This window comes from Entelurus aequoreus, linkage group LG06 (assembly GCF_033978785.1).
Source record: "Entelurus aequoreus isolate RoL-2023_Sb linkage group LG06, RoL_Eaeq_v1.1, whole genome shotgun sequence".
Lineage (NCBI taxonomy): Eukaryota > Metazoa > Chordata > Actinopteri > Syngnathiformes > Syngnathidae > Entelurus > Entelurus aequoreus.
The window spans coordinates 74250192-74273918 of record NC_084736.1 but is presented as its reverse complement, the minus strand read 5'-3'; the positions used below and the strand labels follow the sequence as shown (position 1 = coordinate 74273918).

The 23727-nt window shown below is 39.8% G+C and overlaps 1 protein-coding gene across 1 annotated transcript in view; it reads right to left on the bottom strand.

Moving 5' to 3' along the window:
- zmat4a (zinc finger, matrin-type 4a) overlaps positions 1-23727 on the bottom strand; it is a 76198-nt gene that overhangs the window by 22127 nt on the left and 30344 nt on the right. Inside the window, exons 4-5 of the mRNA XM_062049661.1 lie at positions 23573-23727; positions 10376-10597 (exon numbers count right to left, since the gene is read on the bottom strand). The exon at positions 23573-23727 is cut by the window's right edge and continues 2 nt beyond it. Of these exons, the coding sequence (XP_061905645.1) occupies positions 10376-10597; positions 23573-23727 (377 nt within the window). The remainder of the gene's footprint in view (positions 1-10375; positions 10598-23572) is intronic.

Sequence of the window (23727 nt, the reverse complement as noted above, 5' to 3'; positions counted from 1 at the left end):
TATGGTGTGTATCAAAAATGCATCATATTAACCCTTATATGTTCCCCTAGTGTCTAAATAACTCTAAATTAAGTCGGTAACACTTTAGTATGGGGAACATATTATGTTAATAAGCAACTAATTAATGGTTTATATGTTCCCCATACTAAAGTGTTACCGATTTTTAAATAAACATAGGAAATAAACCTAATTTGCCATGGTGCGTATCAAAAATGCATCATATTAACTATTAGAATAATTATGTGTTAAGTTATCACACAACTTTAGTATGCTTAAAGTCCGTTGCTATAGTTATTAGCTATTGTGCTTATGTTAGATTTTTGTATCTGTGCAAAGCTGACAATCCAAAAGATTGCCAGCCGTCTCCATCAGTGTTGTGTCCAAGGCCGAACACCGCCGTGACGCAGACAGAGCAGAGACAAGGCGATATCACCAGCGTCAACACATTTGCATTTTTGTATAAACATATATTGTGTCTAACTGGAGTTGTCGAGATTACCCCCTTCTCTCAGCGACAGCTTCAGTGATGTAACAGGGACCTTCCAAAATAAATAGAGGAAGCACGCGGGCTGGACTTTTAGAACGTAGTTTGGGTCTGTAACTAGAATACAGTCCAAAACACGTGTCTCCTCGAGCTAAATTGAACTCTGTCTCTGCATGATTCCTTGCTTCTTGTCCGATTATTAGATGTCATCAGTGTTTGAACCTGACATTAACCCTTATATGTTCCCCTAGTGTCCAAATAACTCTAAATTAAGTCTGTAACACTTTAGTATGGGGAACATATTATGTTAATAAGCAACTCATTAATGGTGAATATGTTCCCCATACTAAAGTGTTACCGACTTAATTTAGAGTTATTAAGACACTAGGGGAACATATAAGGGTTAGGGTTACTAATAAGCAATAATTCTGAGGTTATTGAGGGAAGACTCTTAGTTAATGGCTTACTGGTTGTATAATAAGGCCATGCAGAATAAGGCATTAAGAAGTACTTAATAATGACTAATTAAGAGCCAATATCTTACTAATTTGCATGTTAATAAGCAACTAATTAATGGTGCATATGTTCCCCATACTAAAGTGTTACCAAAAAATCAAATCAAACCTTTGATAATGTCAATGTTAGCCAAACTGTATCTGATGTTACACATGTAAACACACATCACAACTGCAGACAATTAAAAGTACCGTATTTTTTGGAGTATAAGTCGCACCTGCCGAAAATGCATAATAAAAAAGGAAAAAAAAAACATACAGTATATACACTACCGTTCAAAAGTTTGGGGTCACCCAAACAATTTTGTGGAATAGCCTTCAGACTGTCGAGTTTCAGATGAAAGTTCTCTTTTTCTGGCCATTTTGAGCGTTTAATTGACCCCACAAATGTGATGCTCCAGGAACTCAATCTGCTCAAAGGAAGGTCAGTTTTGTAGCTTCTGTAACGAGCTAAAATGTTTTCAGATGTGTGAACACGATTGCACAAGGGTTTTCTAATCATCAATTAGCCTTCTGAGCCAATGAGCAAACACATTGTACCATTAGAACACTGGAGTGATAGTTGCTGGAAATGGGCCTCTATACACCTATGTAGATATTGCACCAAAAACCAGACATTTGCAGCTAGAATAGTCATTTACCACATTAGCAATGTATAGAGTGTATTTCTTTAAAGTTAAGACTAGTTTAAAGTTATCTTCATTGAAAAGTACAGCGCTTTTCCTTCTAAAATAAGGACATTTCAATGTGACCCCAAACTTTTGAACGGTAGTGTACATATATACATACATATATTCCTCACGCACTAATTGACTGAAAGAGCACGAACTTGGCGTGATGATGTCATGTTACCGATGGAAAAATGCATTTTTAGACAATATGATTTGCCTGAGCGGCTAGGAGACCCCGAGAGTAACAAGCGCTTGCCTTGTTGCCTTTCCATTAAGAACAATACATTTGTTTTTAGTATAAAATTGCTGGTTTCAAGAAATGTGCCAAGCGCATATCATTATGTCAAGATAATGACACTAGCATTTACTTAATTTAAGAATATTTTTCAACATATTGAGCAAAAAGGTCTCTTTTTTTTCTACCAAGAAAAGTGCACTTGTTATTAGTGAGAATATACTTATTTTAAGGTATTTTTGGGTTCATTGAGGTTAGCTAATTTTACTTGTTTCGGAAAGTCTTGACAAGCCAAATTTTCTTGTTCTATTGGCAGATAATTTTGCTTAGGTCAAATAAAATACCCCTCATTTTTTAAATTTTTTTTAATTGTTTTTGAACACTGACTTTTTGCAGTGCATGTAAACACACATCACAACTGCAGACAATTAAAAGTAGGTCAAAAACTCCAATAAGACCCAATAACAATAGAACATGACAGTTAAACATTGCCAAGGTTACCAGCCTTTGTGAGCTTACTTAATGTTTATTATTCAATTTTCTGTGCAGGCGTGAATCTTTTTGACACAATACCAGGCTAAGTGTGATCGCCATTTGGTGTGATTGTGACTGTGTTATCTCTCTGTGTGTCAGTCCTGTTCGCCTCAGCGGTCCAGGGTGTTCTCTGTGGAGTAGACTCAGTCCTTCTGTCACCCCCAACAATGATATATAATATTGTCCCAGTCCTCGTAACCATGAACTCTCGGAAAAATGATCCAGGTCAGTTTGATCTTTTTGGCAGTGGGTGAATTAGGTAAGGACACCTTAAAGGCCTACTGAAATGACATTTTTTTATTTAAACGGGGATAGCAGATCCATTCTATGTGTCATACTTGATCATTTCGCGATATTGCCATATTTTTGCTGAAAGGATTTAGTAGAGAACATCGACGATAAAGTTCGCAACTTTTGGTCGCTGATAAAAAAAAGCCTTGCCTGTACCGGAAGTAGCGTGACGTGACAGGTTGAAAGGCTCCTCGCATTTCCCCATTGTTTACACCAGCAGCGAGAGCGATTCGGACCGAGAAAGCGACGATTACCCCATTAATTTGAGCGAGGATGAAAGATTCGTGGATGAGGAACGTGAGAGGGAAGGACTAGGGTGCAGTGCAGGACGTATCTTTTTTCGCTCTGACCGTAACTTAGGTACAAGGGCTCATTGGATTCCACACTTTCTCCTTTTGTATTTTAAACCACCTCGGATACTATATCCTCTTGAAAATGAGAGTCGAGAACGCGAAATGGACATTCACAGTGACTTTTATCTCCACGAGGATACATCAGCGAAACACTTTAGCTACGGAGCTAACGTGATAGCATCGGGCTTAACTGCAGATAGAAACAAAAGAAATAAACCCCTGACTGGAAGGATGGACAGAAAATCAACAATACTATTAAACCATGGACCTATAACTACACGGTTAATGCTTTCCAGCCTAGCGAAGCTTAACAATGCTGTTGCTAACGACGCCATTGAAGCTAACTTAGCTACGAGACCTCGCTGAGCTATGCTAAAAACATTAGCTATCCACCTACGCCAGCCAGCCCTCATCTGCTCATCAACACCCGTGCTCACCTGCGTTCCAGTGATCGACGGAGCGACGAAGGACTTCACCCGATCACCGATGCGGTCGGCGGCCCGGAGACGGAGGAAGTCAAGGTGAGGTCGGCGGCTAGCGTCGGATAGCGCGTCTGCTATCCATCTCAAAGTCCTCCTGGTTGTGTTGCTGCAGCCAGCCGCTAATACACCGATCCCACCTACAGCTTTCTTCTTTGCAGTCTTCATTGTTCATTAAACTAATTGCAAAAGATTCACCAACACAGATGTCCAGAATACTGTGGAATTTTGCGATGAAAACAGAGCTTTTTTGTATTGGATCCAATGGTGTCCGAATACTTCCGTTTCAACCATTCACGTCACGCGCATACGTCATCATACATAGACGTTTTCAACCGGAAGTTTAACGGGAAATTTAAAATTGCACTTTATAAGTTAACCCGGCCGTATTGGCATGTGTTGCAATGTTAAGATTTCATCAGTGATATATAAACTATCAGACTGCGTGGTCGGTAGTAGTGGCTTTCAGTAGGCCTTTAAAGGGGAACTGCACCTTTTTTTTTTGGAATGTCGCTTATTGTTCACAATCATTAATGCATTAATGCATAAACGTAAATAAAAGTCAGCTCACAGGAGAGGTCCTCTATTTTGCCCAACAAATCCAATAAATAACCATTCAAAAACCGCCAACAATATCCCATTTACATTTTGTGACTTGAATATTAACCAAATATTACTGATATTTTTATTACAAGCACACAAATTATTTAAAGCGGCGCTTTGATCACAAGCCTGTGTACAATTTCCACATGATCGACTGGCAAGGTGTTTGTTTACTCGCTTCCTCGCTCCCTGGGAGTTTATTGTAGATCATAAATCATGCATCCCTCCTGGACAGAAGAAGTCTGAGGATGTATTCCGACAATTTGGTACACTTTGACAGCCATTTAGGGCCCGAGAACGACATGTCCCCCGCAGCTTCTGTGTGAGGATTATGGTAATTCTTCATCTAAATGGGAATATATGAACATCCCAGCAGTCGGCATCCTAATGACAGCAGACCTTGCACAGCAAGTGATGTTTTATTACGTTTGTTGGCTCCCATGAAGTCTGCAGTGAGTAAATAATCAGTGATGAATAAAAAAAGCAAACATTGTGATGCGTTTTTGAAATAAATTGCGCCGCTTATGCTTAACATGATCAAAATACATAAATATGAAATGTTATTATAAATGTACCCATCACTAAATTACATATATACTTACATCATCTATATAAAACCTTAATGGAGGTGTTTGGATCTTTTTTAAGGGCTTTATAGGCAGAATAGAGCGGTTCTCATAGGCTCCATTGTAATTGATTGATTGATTGAGACTTTTATTAGTAGATTGCACAGCACAGTACATATTCCGTACAATTGACCACTAAATGGTAACACCCGGATACATTTTTCAACTTGTTTAAGTCGGGGTCCACGTTAACCAATTCATGGTACAAATATATACTATCAGCATAATACAGTCATCACACAAGTTAATCATCAGAGTATATACATTGAATTATTTACATTATTTACAATCCGGGGAGGTGGGATGTGGTGTGGGGAGGGTGTTATTCTAGGGTTGTAGTTGCCTGGAGGTGTTATTTTAGTGCGGTTTTGAAGGAGGATAGAGATGCACTTTCTTTTACACCTGTTGGGAGTGCATTCCATATTGATGTGGTAAGCGGACTTTTGATCGAACTTATTTAATATTTAGAATGCAAAACATCCATCGTCATGTCTCTCATAATAATTGCAAACGATATGCAAAATAAAATAATAAAAAAGTGCAGTTACCCTGTAATACCAGTAGCTAATCCACCCTATTGTGCATTTATTTAATTGTGTTCAGGGTTGGATTTACATGAGCTCTGATTAAGATGGATCTGTGGAGTCTTTTCTACATGGTCAACATGTATTACTGTATTACATTACAATTAGGGATGTCCGATAATGGCTTTTTTGCCGATATCCGATATTGTCCAACTCTTAATTACCGATATCAACCAATACCGATATATACAGTTGTGGAATTAACACATTATTATGCCTAATTTTGTTGTGATGCCCCGCTGGATGCATTAAACAATGTAACAAGGTTTTCCCAAAATAAATCAATTCAAGTTATGGAAAAAAAGGGCATTTCCATATTTATTATTGAAGTCACAAAGTGCATAATTTTTTTTAACATGCCTCAAAACAGCAGCTTGGAATTTGGGACATGCTCTCCCTGAGAGAGCATGAGGAGGTTGAGGTGGGGCTGGGGGTAGGGCGGTAGCAGGGGGTGTATATTTTAGCGTCTCGGAAGAGTTAGTGCTGCAAAGGGGTTCTGGGTATTTGTTCTGTTGTGTTACGGTGCGGATGTTCTCCCGAAATGTGTTTGCCATTCTTGTTTGGTGTGGGTTCACAGTGTGGCGCATATTTGTAGCAGTGTTAAAGTTGTTTATAGGGTCACCCTCAGTGTGACCTGCATGGTTGTTGACCAAGTATGGCTTGCATTCACTTGTGTGTGTGAAAAGCCGTAGATATCATGTGATTGGGCCGGCACGCAAAGGCAGTGCCTTTAAGGTTTATTGGCGCTCTGTACTTCTCCCTACGTCCGTGTACACAGCAACGTTTTAAAAAGTCATACATTTGACTTTATGGATTATTAAACCGATACAGATAATTATTAAACTTATTATTAAACTTATTATTAAACTTATTATAAACTTAAACTTATTATTAAACTTATTATAAACTTAAACTTATTATTAAACTTATTATCAAACGTATTATTAAACCGATACCGATAATTTTGAAACCGATAATTTCCGATAATACATTTTAAAGCATTTATCGGCCGATAATATCGGCAGTCCGATTTTATCTGCAGTCCGATATTATCGGACACCTCTAATTACAACCCTTAGATATATTTATGGAATCACTGGACTAGGAAGATGTTCATTTTTTTTTAAAGCAGATAACAGGCCTGACACAAAACTGTAATAATTTCCAATAGCAACTCTGTGGTTTTAAGAAACACGAAATTTTTTTTAAAAAAGCCGTCATTAACACCCAAACATAGAAAACAAGGTTATAATTGTCAGGGTTGTCCCTGACAGTTTGGTCAAGTTTTAGTTTTCCTCTGCGTTTGTCTTGGTTTCCTGTTTTTAGTTCCTGTCAGCACTCTTATTTTGGTTATTTCCTGATTATCTCCCTGAGTGCTTTGTCCCCTCAGCTGTGGCTGATTGGCACGTGGCCACACCTGGTGCCAATCAGCCAGCTGCTATTTAAACCTGTCCTGCCCTCCAGTCACGGCTGGATTATTGTCACTTCTACCTGTAGCTTCTACCTGTCATTTATACTTGTTGTTTTAGCTCTGTCTACTTCTGTCCACTCTGTTCCTATCATAGTTCATCCTGCTCGTTTCTTGCCAAGTGAGTTTTGTTTATTTGTGTCACAGTAAGTGTTTTTGTTTCTTGTCCACAGTTAGCCTTTGTGCTATTTTAGTTCATAGCCTAGTTTGTTCTCCGCCTTGTGCATGCCTTTTGTTTGTACCCTTTTGTTTGTTTTTTGCCATAGTATTTAATTCAATCATGTTTTCCCGTTCAATGCCTGCCGTCTCTGCATCTTGGGGTTCGTCACAAAAAAACCTTTACAATAATGTGCTAAGGAAAAGCAATCGTGGACTATTGATGACTGGATGAAAGTTATTTTCAGTGATGAATCTGCATCGGGCTAGGTGTTGATACTGGAACGTTTGTTTGGTGGCGTTCCAATGAGATTGATGATGGCGGCTGCCTGAAGTGCAAATGTATAGAGTCATTGATGGTAATGGCACTAACGAGAAATGGATGTCATTACTTCTTCAATAAATGCACAAATTTACATTGACATTTGGGACACTTTTCTTATTCCATCAATCAGAAAGATGTTTGGGGATGATGACATACTTTTCAAGATGATAATGTCTGTCAGGTTCAAACACTGATGACATCTATTAGACGAGACAAGAAGCAAAGAAATAAACATAGACAGAATTCAATTTGGCTCAATTGAGGAGAAACGCGACGACTGTACTCTCTGTGCAGTCTTCCATCACGCTCTGGCGAAAGATTGTGCGCCACCTCTTTTTATTTGGATTTTCCCTGTTTACATAACAACAGCTGTTTCTAAAGGAATGGGGAGTATGTAAACACTCATTGTTTTCGGTCACATTAACACCAAAGAAAAAGATGCCTCGGGGTTGGGCTGGTCCTGGATTCAGCTTGGGCAAGTCCTGGATCACAATAGATAACCCCCCTCTCGTCTCCTCCCATCGTACACAATGGAATTTTCCAAGCCTTTGCTTGGTGCAACAAAGACAACCTCTTGTCTGTTCATTGGGAACTTAGAGAACGGAAAGTTTTTTGATAATTTACATACAATTTTTCTGACAATGTCTCTTGTCGTAGAACAAAAACTGTAAAAACTTTCATCAAAACAGTGCTTAAGAATTATTTTCTTTTATGCCCCTGTTAGGAAGAAGAAAACATCCCCCCTCTCTGCCGCGACTATGAATATGATCATTTGTCGATACAAATGTTATAAGTACACCTGTGCATGACATTGTATAATTAACATTATTTTGAGAACTGCCCTTGAAAACAGATTCATGAAGTTAGTCATGGCCTGCTAAAAGTCTGGATCGCAATCCAATTGAAAACATTTGGTGGAAATTGAAGAAAATGGTGGCTGACAAGACTTCAACCTGCAACGCTGATCTGACGGAAGAAATCAGAGAAAAGTTGGAGCAATATTGATGAAGAGTAAAAGTTGGCATCTCCTCAGCCCTGAGATCGGTAGGTCGTGAGTTCCAACCCCCGGCCGAGTCATACCAAAGACTTTAAAAAATGGGACCCAGTGCCTCAATGCTTGGCACTCAGCATCAAGGGTTGGAATTGGGGGTTAAATCACCAAAAATGATTGCTGCTCACTGCTCCCCTCATCTCCCAGGGTGATGGGTCAAATGCAGAGGATAATCTCACCACACCTAGTGTGTGTGTGACAATCATTGGTACTTTAACATTTTAACTTTGTAAAGCCCGTGCCTCAGAGCTGTTATAACAGCCAGAGGTGGTGCAACAAAGCACTCGTGTTGTGTTATAATGTTGTTTTTTTTGTCTGTTAGTTTTTCATGATTCCATAATTATTATAATTTTTCCACTCTCCTAAATCTAAAATTTTAAGTGTAACTGACAACCACAATCGCTTCTTGAATGATTCGAGTGTTTCTTAAAGCTAGAACGTTGCCATTTGAAATGGCTTTAGTTTTATCTGCTTTTTCCCCCCGAAAAAATGAACAACTGAAATAAAACCCTCCGAGACTAGTAATCTTTTTTTTTTTTTACAGGAGCAAATTATATTCTATTCTGTTGCCAGCTCGGCTCATGCTGAGAGGATCTCAAGTTTTAAGAGTAGAGCCGCTGCTACGACATATGTTGGGGCTGCAGAGCTTGGTCAGTAGAAAATAAATGCTCTCCACTTAGTAACGAGTGAGTCAGGTGACGTGTGAAAGGTCAATCAGAGAGGACAGTAGAGTGTGCCTGGAGTGGGACATTCACAATTAGTCTTTTTATTGCATAAATGTCTCCATTTCTACATGCGTTATGTTCCCTGAGTTGATTTTTCACCTTTTGGCTCAGTCAAATGTTGCTTTGGTTTCTTATATTAGCATACATATTTGCAGAGGTGACAATCAGATTTGTATCATTTTAAATGGAATTTTAACATATGACTTTGAATACTGGCCCCGCGATGAGGTGGCGACTTGTCCAGGGTGTACCCCGCCTTCCGCCCGAATGCAGCTGGGATAGGCTCCAGCACCCCCCGCGACCCCAAACGGGACAAGCGGTAGAACATGGATGGATAGATGGATGGACTTTGAATACTTACGTACATGTGATTTTTGTTTGCTATTTTGAACAAATTTACAAACTAAAAAAAACACTTTTCACATTGGGCCGCATTCAGCAATAAGTTCCTAACTTTTCCTCTTATCTTTCTTCCTAAGTGATTTCCTAAGAGGAATCCATTCAAATTCATGACGTGTTCTTAAACGCCCAAATTGTTCCCACCTGCTGTTCTTAAGTTGCTGAATGCCAAATTGTTGGCGTGTGCGTGTCTATCATAATTTGCATATAAAAATGCCCGTATTTCCCCAATATGCATATATAAACACCCTTAATTCCGTAATTTGCATAGGTAAACGCCCTCAATTCCCCATATGAGGGCACAATTCATGCGGAAAAGTTGATCATCAAACACACGGAGAAAACACAAAGAGATTACAGAAGAGAAATTCGTATTATCCCGCGGGGGGAATACATCGTGTCAAAACGTAAGTTTAAGAAAGGGGGGGACTGCGGCGTTCAAATACATATTCGTCACTTGGGGCAAATAGGTCTACATGGCCATCAAATATGCACTCCCTCTCCAGGGCACGATCTGCGGCATCATTCAGTAGCAGCAAAAGCATTGCCATTGTGTGTGTGTGTGTGTGTGTGTGTGTGTGTGTGTGTGTGTGTGTGTGTGTGTGTGTGTGTGTGTGTGTGTGTGTGTGTGTGTGTGTGTGTGTGTGTGTGTGTGTGTGTGTGCTGAATTGCCCCCACGGATCAATAAAGTACTTTCTATTGTATTCTATTTCAATTCTATTATGCTTGAAACAATTAGTTTTACTTACTCAATGAATGGATAAAAAAAAGATTAACTCGAGCCTTGCACAGTGCATGCACATCAAAGGCAGGCCACAAGAGACAACTTCAAAATAATTAAGGGTGGAACTCCATTGTCCAGTCGAGCTTCCTTACCTTTCATCTCCCCCACGTCCAGAGTCTTTCCCAGTTGCTCCAGCAGGTCTGCTCGTGCAGCATTTTTCTTGTGCTTTTTGCCATCATAATGTTGTTGAGCCATGCCCGGGTTGTTGAACCAAGCGTTGCATAGTTGGCAGTAGCGATCCGAGTCACGTCGTTGCCGTGGGGAGCTTGTGGGAGATGTGTCTGGAGAGCTCTTTAGAGGGCTGGGGGATACCTCTGAGGGAAGTAACAAAAACTTGTTTATGCTTTGTGGAAAATCAAGAACAAATTCATTGAGAAACAAATGTATTACGTTACTACAATTTGTTTTCCAGATACTATGAAGTTTGCTTGCTTGGGTGTGGCTCAGACCCCAGTCTGTGAGAGTGGGCGACAACACCTGCGGTGCCATCTCCCTGAGCACCGGCTCCACCCAGGTCTGCGTCCTGAGTCCGCTGCTGTTCACATTGATGACCCATGACTGCTGCGCCAGGTCCACTACTAACCACATTGTGAAGAATGCGGACGACACAACAGTAGTGGGCCTCATCCGTGACAACAATGACATGGACTACAGGGAAGAGGTGAAACATCTGGTTGACTGGTGCAGAACCAACAACCTGGTCCTGAATGTCGACAAGACCAAGGAGATCATCGTCAACTTCAGGAGGCACCAGTTCATCCATGCTCCACTCTTTATCAACGGCACAGCAGTGGAGATCGTAAGCAGCACCAAGTTCCTGGGGGTGCAGATATCTGACAATATGACCTGGGGCCGTATTTATCAAGCGTCTTAGAGTGCCATTTTACACTTAAGTCCTGAGAATTTGTGAAATTTAGTCCTACTCTCAAACTTAAGAATAAAAGCTATTTATCAACTTTCTTAAGTCTAAGAATCACTCCTACTCTCCACGATATTTAAGAGACACTGATCATCTTAATGATTTCTCACAATAAATATATATAGAAACAGATAAATATCAATATGCAACACTTTATTTTTATATTTTCTCTAAGTGCACATTTTTCAAATTGAACATTTTCAAATGATCACTTCTAAGACAGTCTTGTGAAATCACAATATCCCATTTTAACTAGCTAGCCACTAACATTTTTTAAAAAATCATGAATTACTTTGCACCATGTTTGTACAAATAATAACTCATGTAAAATACAAAAGTAAACTCTCAAATTTTTAAATCATGTCACACTTTGAACTGGACACCAAATCTGTTATCTGTTTCTTTGTCAGTTAGTGGGAAGCCTGGCATTGCATGCTGTTAACTAGTGTATTGTACTCTGGTGTGTAACTTGACACTGCAACTCTGAGTGAGTCTTGCAGATGTGCATCAGTGAGGCGTGTTCTGTGTTTGTTCTTGATGAAGTTCATGTCAGAAAAGGCTGATTCACAAAGATAAGATTTTTCCTCATTGTTTGCGGAACCTTCTTAATCTTTTGGACATATTTTCACAGCAATCTGGCCTTAAGCTTAATTATGATAAATGTAAAATGTTAAGGATCGGAAATCTAAAGGGAACGTCCTTTCGAATGGAATGCAAAGTGCCTGTTTTGTGGACAGATGGACCAGTTAACATACTTGGTGTTGTTGTCCCAGAAAATCTGGAAGATCTAGGCTCAGTAAATTATGATAATCGACTAAAAAAGCTGGACAAAATTATGCAATTATGGAAAGGGAAATCCCTAACCTTGTATGGTAAAATGCCTATTGCCAACTCGTTAATTATTCCTCAATTTATTTATTAGTTTTTGTCATTACCAGCTCCATCACAAAACTTTTTTAAGATTTATGAGCGGAGGGTCTTTGATTTTGTCTGGAACGGCAAACCAGAAAAGATTAAAAGAAAGGTTTTGTACAAAGAGTATGAATATGGGGGCCTGAAACTTCTCAACCTGGAAGCTATGTGTCTGTCTTTAAAAGCATCAATTGTTCCAAAGATGTATTTAAACATTGAGTGGTACACAAATGTCCTGTTGGACAAAAAACATGTACTGTATCAAAAGAAATTGTATCCTTTTTTACAAGTGATCCCCTCCCAGAGAGTCTGCTGGGTAACATGGCGGGGTTCATAAAGGAAACAATCCACTCATAGTGGTGTTTTCAATTTTATGTGCCAGAAAAAAGAGACAATATTTTGCAGCAGTTAATATGGATGAACTCTAATATTGTAATAGATGGAAAGCCTTTCTTTTGGAAAAATATGTTTGAAAGAGGAATACTTTTTGTCAATGATATTATCAATGAGAATGGTAAAATTATGAAGTATGATGAATTTAGAGCTATGTATGGTGATGCTTGCTCAAGCTTTTCATTTTATCAACTAACTGGAGTAATTGGGAAAAGATGGAAACAAATAATTAATTATGGAACTACTAAATTATTAGTTTGTAAACCTCTAATAAGAAATTCTAGTTGGCAAAAAGGAACTAAAATAAATAGAAAAATATATCATTTTTATTTAATAAAGAAATCTTTGAAGGCTGCCTCATACAACACAAATGGAAAATGGGAGGACTTTTTTGACTGCCCGTTGCCATGGGATGCCATATTCAAACTAATCTATAAAACCACTATCGATGTGCAAAATCTTTATTTTCAAATTAAAATTATTTATAACTTCTTACCCACAGGGAAAATGTTAAAATTATGGAATATGACAGAGTCAGATGATTGCCGATTTTGTTGTCAGGAGCCTGAATCCACCCTGCATTTGTTTTGGTATTGTCATATTGTGTCTTTGTTTTGGGTGGAAGTTGAAAAAATGTGTTTAAGGATTGGTGTGTTTATGAAGCTTAATGTGGTTTCTGTTATTTTAGGAGAGTTCATTGACAATCATGATTTAGTCAATTTAATTATAGTACTCGGTAAAATGTTTATTTTTAAGGCCAAAAACAGATATTCACTTAGTATTACTTTCTTTAAAACATTTATTCAGTATTTTCTAATTTTAGAAAGTTACATGGTTGAAAACGATAATGATGCCAAAAAACATTAAAAAAAAGATGAGAAGTCCTCAAAGGCTTATTTTGAAAGTATAATTATGTTTATAGATTATATGATATCTGTTGTTGTGTTCCCTAATTTGAGTGACCTGGACATAATCTGGACTGTACATAAATGCTTATTTTGAAAATGTAATTTTGTTTATAAATTATATGCAATCTGTTGTGTTCCCTAATTTTTTTCTGTGTACATGAATGAAGGTGTGTGTTGCTGAGTCCGACTTGGACATTATCTGGACTGGGCCTGGTTTTAAAAACCCTTCAAACAAATCTAATTTCATTGACAACCTGGTCTGTTGAAGATAAGGCCCTTTTTTAAAAAATTTAATAAAACAAGATAAATAAATAAAAAACATTTTCTTGGAAAAAAAAGAAAGTAAAACAATATAAAAATAATTACATCAAAAATAGTAATTAATGAAAATGTTAGTGGACCAGCAGCCTATACAATCATGTGTGCTTCAGGGACTGTGTCCCTTGCAGATGTGTTGTCTATGTTGTGGGAACCAGAATATTGGTAGCAGAAAGAAATAACCCCTTTTGTGTGAGTGGGTGTGGATGAGTGTGCATGGGGTAGGTTGTTTGGGTTGATGCACTGATTGAAAGTGTATGTTGTGTTTTTTCTATGTAGATTTAATTAAAAAAAAAATTTTTTTTAATTTTTTTAATTTTTTTTTTTTTTTAGAACAGGCCCGCGGGCGACTCATCTGGTCCTTACGGGCGACCTGGTGCCCGCGGGCACCGCGTTGGTGACCCCTGGTTTAGACAAAGCGGGTATTATTTTTTGTCAAAGATTTAATAAGGGGCGTCATCTCATCAGCAACATCACGCAGCAGAGCTTTCACAGCAGAACTAAAGGTCATCACAATGCTTCGATATCTTGCCACTTGGAAAATGCACATTTATTTTTGATTCATTGCCAATATTGTTTGTTTGTTTTGTATTATTTTGTAGTTTATTGTCAAAATATACACTCCCATTGTCCACTTAAATATTTCTAAGATATTTATTTATTCTTAGATGATGTATAAAATGAAATAAACTCAAACTCAACTCAACTCAACTCAAGGGATTCCCTTCCGTGATTGGTCATTTCTATGGACACAGAAATGGCGTCACCTAAAATTCCGTTTACGGCACATAGTAATGTCGTAATTCAGCTCTGAGTGTGACACTCAAGATTCAGTCCTACACTTCGCTGAAAGTGTGAGTAAGACGCTTGATAACTAACTTTTAAGTGCAGCTTTCAGCGAAGAATTTCTTTACTCATAAGTCAACTCTTAGCAGACTTCTTAGGAGTAATTCTAAGAAGCTTGATAAATATGGCCCCTGGTCCCTACACACCGGAGCTCTTGTAAAAAGAGCTCAGCAGCGCATGCACTTTTTGCGTCGGATGAAAAGAGCACAGCTCCCTCCCCCCATTCTCACCACATTCTACAGAGGCACTATAGAGAGCCTGCTGACCAACTGCATCTCTGTCTGGACGGGAGCCAGCGGTGCCTCAGACTGGAAGTCTCTGCAGAGAGTGGCGAGGACAGCGGAAAAGATCATCAGGACTCCTCTTCCTCCTATCCAGGAGATCGCAAAAAGCCGCTGCCTGACCAAGGCTCAGAAAATCTGCAGAGACTCCTCCCACCCCAACCAAGGACTGTTTTCACTGCTGAACTCTAGAAAGAGGTTCCACAGCCTCTGTAGCAGAACCTCCAGGTTCTGTAACAGCTTCTTCCTTCAGGCCATAAGACTCTTGAACGCATCATTAAAATCCCCTCAATTCCCCCCAAAAATTGATTAACTGGCTGGAATATAAAGACAATATAACATACATCCATAAACGTAGATGCATATTTAAAAGTGCAATATATTTATCTGTACAGTAATCTATTTATTTATATCTGCACCTTATTGCTATTTTATCCTGCACTACCATCTGAAATGTAAAGTTCAAATTTGAATGACAATAAAAAGGAAGTCTAAATCTAGTCTATGTTTCAGGTAGGTGACGCTCGCTGGTACAAATCCAGCTTCCGCCGTCCTTGTCACTGCCGTTGTGTTCTTGGGCAAACCGTTTTAGCCAACTTGCTGCCAGTGCCACCCACACTGGTATGTAAATGTGAATGGATGTTTGACAGTGATTGGACAAGCAGTTGGCGAAAATTTGCAGCCACGTTTCTGTCAGTCTACCCCAGGGCAGCTGTCTCTTCGGATGTAGCTTACCACCATAACATGTGTGAATGTGAAATGGCTTAATAATGACTACATTGACACTGCAGGACAAAGTAGACAGAAATCAGATTTTTTCAATATCAGATTCTTCCATCTGACTGTTTAGTTTACAAGTAAAGTGTGATCTTTATCAGACTCCAGTATAAACATGCATAGGCCTCAATGTGGCCTGCTCATTACTTGCCTGTGCGGTTCGATAAAGTGAAAACAAAGTTGACCGGATTTGGTAAATGAACAAGGAACATGGACGCCACAGATCAGCGTGTCAGTGGGTTTGTGCCGTGGCTGCCGTGTGGCGGAAGTAGGCTGTTGATAGAAAACAACTGCAGAAGGAGGAGGAAGAGAATTGCAAAAAAAAAGGAAAGTGATCAGCAGACGAATGACGGAGTTTGACCAAAGATGACGTACAAGTTGGGTTGATTTGCCGTTTACTCTGCAGTCACATTTGAAAAAATCGGATTCAGACTACCTCCTCATGTGGCCCAAATCTGATCTGAAATGTCCGATTTAAAGGACTTTGGAGCATTTAGACTGGCAAAAAAATTATCTGATCTGTGTCACCTGAGGGCAAACTAATCCGATTTGGTTGTTTGTGTTAGGCTTGGCTATTTTGTTTATTGTTTATTTTGTAACTATTTTGCTATTCTGCTTCACAGTGTCTTGGCTGAATGAGCAGGTATCGGACACCTCGGTCTCCTTAGACGCACCCTCGCTCATCCATGCGGACTGGACACTGGCCGAGAGTTGGTGGGCGGCCGAGAGTGGGGTCGGCTCTCTTGGTTGCTTTGTTGGGTCTGCTCCTGTCTCTGGCCATGCTCCCCCCAACCCAGCAAACGATGGTGTGGAACACCGCAGAGGCAACCACAGTGTATATGTTTTTTGTTTTTTTTTAAATGTATGTATCTATTTATTTTTTTGTATCTGTATGTAGAAGTGGCTGGTTGCATCAGCTATGCTCTTTTAATGTCTTTAATGTCCTTTGTGTTCTTTGATGTTTCCCTCTTGCTATGGCTAGGAGTTATTTTTTCCCTTGGCCTCAGTCTGGACCCCCTATTCATGGACCCAGGCTTAGACTGAATATTTATCCCCCCCAGCTGTTTCTCACCTTGTAAGGGGTGCCGGAAGTTGGCAGACTTGTCAGCGATCCTGTTCTGTCTCCCTGTAATGTATGTTTGTCTGCTCTTGAATGGAACTGTGCTGAAAATCTTAATTTCCCCTCAGGGATTATTAAAGTATTTCTGATTCTGATTCTGATTCTGATTGTTAAATATGCTCTTGTCAAATTCAGTTAAAACTAATTTTTTATCGAACATGCGTGACAACTGATTTTATTTCAAAGATGAGAACTATAGTCTTGAAAATTGATTATTTTCTTAGCCCCCACACGAATCAGTCAAGCCGCCCCATAGCCCCGGGACTAAAAAAAAAACCTGGATCTGTCCCTGGTTTCAATCATTTAGTCAATTGAGTCTATGATTATTTCATTTCAAAATACAGTGGTCCCTTGTTTTTTGTACTACCAAAAATTCGTATGATTCTGTTTCACAAAACTTTTCGCCAATGTTTCCCCTGTAGCGTCTGGGTTGTTGTCAGACCAAACATTGGGCGTAACAGTGTCAGTTCACAACAAAGAATCCCACAAGTTGGTGACTCAGTCCCTGCATTTGTTTATGCGTACAACTGCAAAAAAACACGATGGTGCCAAAGAAAGTTGAGTACCAGCACTCTAATAAAAAAAAAAAAGGTGATAAAAATACTATTGGAATTCTAGAAATAACTGGTATCAAAGTATGAAAGTGGCAATGACTCTTGGCTCATCATCTTGGGAAGATTGTCTCGGACAGTCGAACCACGAACACTGGTACTCCTCAGGGCTGTGTACTGTCCCCCTGTCTCTTCTCCCTGTATACAAACTGCTGCACCTCCAGTCACCAGTCCGTAAAGCTGCTCAGGTTTGCGGACGACACTACCCTCATCGGGTTCATCTCAGATGCCAACGTGTCCGCCTACAGGAGAGAGGTGGACCGGCTGGCGTCCTGGTGCAGCCTCAACAACCTGGAGCTGAATGCCCAGAAAACAGTGGAGATGATCATGGGCTTCAGGAAAGTCACAGCCCCACCATCCCCCCCTCACCCTGATTGACTCTCCCACCCCCGTCTCCATTGTGGACTCCATCCGTTTCTTGGGCACCACCATCACCCAGGACCTCAAGTGGGAGCCAACCATCAGCTCCCTCATCAAGAAGGCCCAGCAGAGGATGTACTTCCTGCGGCAGCTGAAGAAACTTAAGGTGTCGACCGAGATGCTGGTGCAGTTCTACTCAGCCATCATCGAGTCCATCCTCACCTCCTCCACCACTGTGTGGTTCCCCGGCGCCACAGTCCGGGATAAGCATCGACTGCAGCGCATCGTACATGCTGCTGAGAAGGTGATTGGCTGCAAACTCCCACCCCTCCAGGACCTGTTCTCCTCCAGAACCAGGAGGCGTGAGGGTCGGATCACAGCTGACTCTTCTCACCCTGGACACAAACTATTCTCCCCTCTCCCCTCTCCCCTCAGGCAGGAGACTACGGTCCATCCAGACCCACACCTCCCGCCACCTGAACAGTTTTTTACCCTCGGCCATCAGGCACATGAACAATAACAAGATCGGATAGCTTAGTTACAGCTCATGTTATTACCTATTCTGTGTTCTATGTGTTTTATGTTGCACGATTGAAGTAAAATTCCTAGTTTGTGAACCCGTTCTCAAACAATGGCAATAAAAACGATTCTGATTCTGATTCTTATTCCAATAAATCATGTTTAAATGAACTCATGGATTCCTCTGATCTCGTTCTTCTGTATTGGGTTGGCTTTTCTAATGTTTTGGTCCTGTAGTTTCAATTAAATATCAGAAAAACTGGGAGGTGGTCAGTGATATCTTTGATCAATAGCCCACTTACGGTCCTTACCAACAAGAGTCTTCAATGAAGATTGAAGTAATAATGTTCATTCATCTTTTATTTGTATTTCACATAGTTTTCTGCATGTAAAGTTACAATTATTACCCATAAAATGTGTTGCGTGTTAATATTGGAACAGATTGTTTCATACAGGAAACATTTGGTTTTCGTAAGATTTGGATTTGTTGGGACCTTTAGCCAAGGTACCACTGTGGAATGTAATACCGTAATAATTGAATAGGTCATTTTAAAAATGGTGCCCTCGTCACTGGCATAGATTTACGATGCAGCGTGATTAAATGTATTTCATTTAACTGATTGGAGTCCATATCAGTTCATGTCTTTGGCACATTTCATTGTCCATAGTCAGTGTTTTCCTTTTCAGCTGATATTTGTTCATATCAAAACTTTGGGAATATTTTTACATCCATTAAAAAAATGACGAGGCATGCAAGTTTACTTCAGGGCAATGCACACTGCTCTGAGAAATACTAGCTACCAGCTAGCGCCATGAAATGCAAGCCAACTGCACTAATAGTGGCACAGCCTATAAAACACAAGTTTGGGTTTTGAAGAGCCGGCAAGGCAGCGGTGGTGTATGCGGCAAACAGCGAGCTATAGGGGCTTTCATCAGCCCTGCTCAACTGCAATGTAGCAATTGTCCTGCTAGCGCAGTCATGTGAAAACACAAGCTGTTATCACCATGAAAAAGCCTGAAGAGAGAAATGCAAATTCTACTTGACGAAAGGAATACAGAGCTTGTTCTGCCTGTCTTCGTGGGTGGTTACATTAGGTAATCTGAATGAGTTCTGTCGAGCACTGAGGGCTCACTGGTGAAAAACAACCCAATTACAGTAGCTCGACCACTTCAACCCTTAGCGTATGAAGCCCACCCAAAGACTACTGATGTCTGATGGTATTACAAGTCCAATGACTGTAAGCAAGAATTTGAAGTCACAGCCAATTATTTAACTATTTAAGTGAGTCAGAGCTGAGCCTCAGACAGTGTACAATACATGACGTCCTATTAGGTAGGATTTGAATCAAGACTTTGGCAATAGACTGACCTCTTTGAGTAATAGGTTGATGTAAGATGTCAGAATTGATTTAACAGAGCCTCAGCAATGGGGTCAAAAGCCAGTTTGCAACATTTATCCTAAGGCTTGTTATGCAGTGACTGCCTTGCTCAAAGGAAACTATACGACGTCATTTGTTGTCATTGGGGAAAAACCAAAACAAACAACTTACTATTTGTGTCCAAGGAAGGCCAACACTCAAGACCAAGAATTGGGTCTTTAAGCTCTGAACTATTTGATGTTTTCCAGGCCAAAGACACCAAACTACAGTCATAATTTTTTTTGGCATCACAACATCTTCTTTTGTTTTTTTTAAATGTATATTATGTTTATAAACTCAGGAAATATGTCCCTGGTCACAGGAATATGACCAATGTATGATCCTGTAACGACTTGGCATCGGATTGATACCCAAATTTGTGGTATCATCCAAAACTAATGTAAAGTATCAAACAACAGAAGTGTAGACAGAACATGTTAAAAGAGAAGGTAAGTAGATATTAACAGTAAATGAACAAGTAGATTAATAATTAATTTTCTACCACTTGTCCTTAAAGGCCTACTGAAATGAAATGTTCTTATTTAAACGGGGATAGCAGATCCATTCTATGTGTCATACTTGATCATTTCGCAATATTGCCATATTTTTGCTGAAAGGATTTAGTAGAGAACATCGACAATAAAGTTCGCAACTTTTGGTCGCTGATAAAAAAAGCCTTGCCTGTACCGGAAGTAGCGTGACGTCACAGGTTGAAGGGCTCCTCACATTTCCCCATTGTTTACACCAGCAGCGAGAGCGATTCGGACAGAGAAAGCGACGATTACCCCATTAATTTGAGCCAGGATGAAAGATTCGTGGATGAGGAACGTGAGAGTGAAGGACTAGAGTGCAGTGCAGGACGTATCTTTTTTCGATCTGACCGTAACTTAGGTACAAGCTGGCTCATTGGATTCCACACTTTCTCCTTTTTTGTATTGTGGATCACGGATTTGTATTTTAAACCACCTCGGATACTATATCCTCTTGAAAATGAGAGTCGAGAATGCGAAATGGACATTCACAGTGACTTTTATCTCCACGACAATACATCGGCGAAGCACTTTAGCTACGGAGCTAACGTGATAGCATCGTGCTTAAATGCAGATAGAAACAAAAGAAATAAGCCCCTGACTGGAAGGATAGACAGAAGATCAAGAATACTACCAAACTCTGGACCTGTAACCACACGGTTAATGCTGTACCACCTGGCAAAGCCTAGCAATGCTGTTGCTAACGACGCCATTGAAGCTAACTTAGCTACGGGACCTCGTCAGAGCTATGCTAAAAACATTAGCTATCCACCTACGCCAGCCAGCCCTCATCTGCTCATCAACACCCGTGCTCATCTGCGTCCAAGCGATCGACGGCGCGACGAAGGACTTCACCCGATCATCGATGCGGTCGGCGGCTAGCGTCGGATAGCGCGTCTGCTATCCAAGTCAAAGTCCTCCTGGTTGTGTTGCTGCAGCCAGCCGCTAATACACCGATCCCACCTACAGCTTTCTTCTTTGCAGTCTTCGTTGTTCATTAAACTAATTGCAAAAGATTCACCAACACAGATGTCCAGAATACTGTGGAATTTTGCGATGAAAACAGAGCTTTTTGTATTGGGATACAATGTCTCCCAATACTTCCGCTTCAACCATTAACGTCACGCGCATACGTCATCATACATAGACGTTTTCAACCGGAAGTTTCCCGGGAAATTTAAAATTGCACTTTATAAGTTAACCCGGCCGTTTTGGCATGTGTTGCAATGTTAAGATTTCATCATTGATATATAAACTATCAGACTGCGTGGTCGGTAGTAGTGGCTTTCAGTAGGCCTTTAATAATGTTGACAAAATAATATGATGATAAATGACACAATATGTTATTGCATATGTCAACAGACTAATTAGGAGCCTTTGTTTGTTTACTTACTACTAAAAGACAAGTTGTCTAGTATATTCACTATTTTATTTAAGGACTTAACTGCAATAAGAAACATATGTTTAATGTACCCTAAGATTTGTTGTTAAAATAAAGCCAATAATGCAATTTTTTGTGGTTTCCTTTATTTAGAAAAGTACTGAAAAGTACCGAAAAGTATCAAAATCACTTTAGTACCGGTACGAAAATATTGGTATTGTTACAACACTAGTTAGAACTGTACGCTACTTTGTATTAGAAACGATAAAAGCGGAGAAGGCATGTGCATGTACGAAACAGTCTGCCTCAAGAGGATAGATAAAAAGAAATAACTTACTGACTACAGCAGGCTTGGGCAATTATTTTGACTCGGGGGCCAAAAAAGAAAAACGGTAACACATATTCACCATTAATTAGTTGTTTATTAACATGCAAATTAGTAACATATTGGCTCTTAATTAGTCATTATTAAGTACTTATTAATGCCTTATTCTGCATGGCCTTATTATACAACCAGTGAGCCATTAACTAAGTCTTCCCTCAATAACCTCAGAATTATTGCTTATTAGTAATCCTAACCCTTATATGTTCCCCTCGTGTCCAAATAACTCTAAATTAAGTCTTTGTTACTCTAAAAAGTAATAACTAATTAATGGTGAATATGTTCCCCATACTAAAGTGTTACCAGAAAAAAACATATGTGTTCTTGTCTTACATAGGGATTGAAGTGTAGTTCCACTTTAAGATTTAAATACCATACAACGGCGTACATATTTACATTTCTGCTTGTCGTCCAGATTAGGATTTCAAAGAAAGTTATCCATCAATTTCTACGTACACCATTTTAAATAATCAAACCCATAGGCAATTGCTCCAGGCTAGACTCCTGCAACGCACTTCTTGTCGGGATCCCCAGCAAGAACATCCAGAAGCTGCAACACATACAGAATAGTGCTGCTAGGATCCTGATGAGAGTGCGGAAATACGACCATATCACACCAATTCACAAATCCCTTCACTGGCTTCCTGTTCCACTCAGGATTGAATACAAAGTCTCCCTACTAACCCACCACTGCCTCCATGGAAATGCCCCCCTCTACCTCAAAGAACTACTCACCCCCAAATCCTCCACTCGACACCTCCGCTCCGGACAGGCTGACCTCCTCCAACCGCCGAGGACAAAGCTACGAACAATGGGAGACCGGGATTTCTGCTCCCCGGCTCCCAGTCTGTGGAACGCTCTCCCTGACCACCTGAGGGCACCACAGACTGTGGATGCTTTTAAAAAAGGCTTAAAAACCCTTCTTTTTAAAAAAGCCTTTTTTTTTTATTTAGATATATGCATACTAGTTCTAGCTATTTGGCTGTTTTAATTTTTATTTGTATTTATTTTTTATTATCTTTTTATTTTATTTTATTTTATTTTTTTAAATGTATTTATTTTTATTTTTAATTTTTTAATACACTGTAGCACTTTGAGGTTGTTTACTCAATGTAAAGTGCTTTTTACAAATAAAATCTATTATTATTATTATTATTGTGTAATAATATCAAAAGGGGATATCGGTAGGTCGTGAGTTCAAACCCCGGCCGAGTCATACCAAAGACTATAAAAATGGGACCCATTACCTCCCTGCTTGGTACTCAGCATCAAGGGTTGGAATTGGGGGTTGAATCACCAACAATTATTCCCGGGCGCGGCCACCGCTGCTGCTCGCTGCTCCCCTCAACTCCCAGGGGGTGATCAAGAATGATGGGTCAAATGCAGAGAATAAGTTTGCCACACCTAGTGTGTGAGTGACTATCATGGGTACTTTAACTTTATACAATAAAATTCATATATTGGTATCAGTCAATACTCAAGGTTTCCAATAACTGTATCATATCAAAAGTGAAAAGGACGTCTGTGCACAGGGTGTTTATGTTCTTCACTTCAACAATCCAATACTGACACATTGATAAATAATGTTTTTTTTTCCAGAAAAAAAAGCCTTACCTTTGCTTGTGATGCTGGGCTCCTCCCCCAGGAGCAGTTTTAGCCGTTTGGCATGGATCTTCCCCTGGTAGTGTGACTGTGCGACCACCGCCGATGTGAAGGACATGTTACACAGTGTGCAACATTTATTCTTGTCCACGTCACCCTCCTCGCTG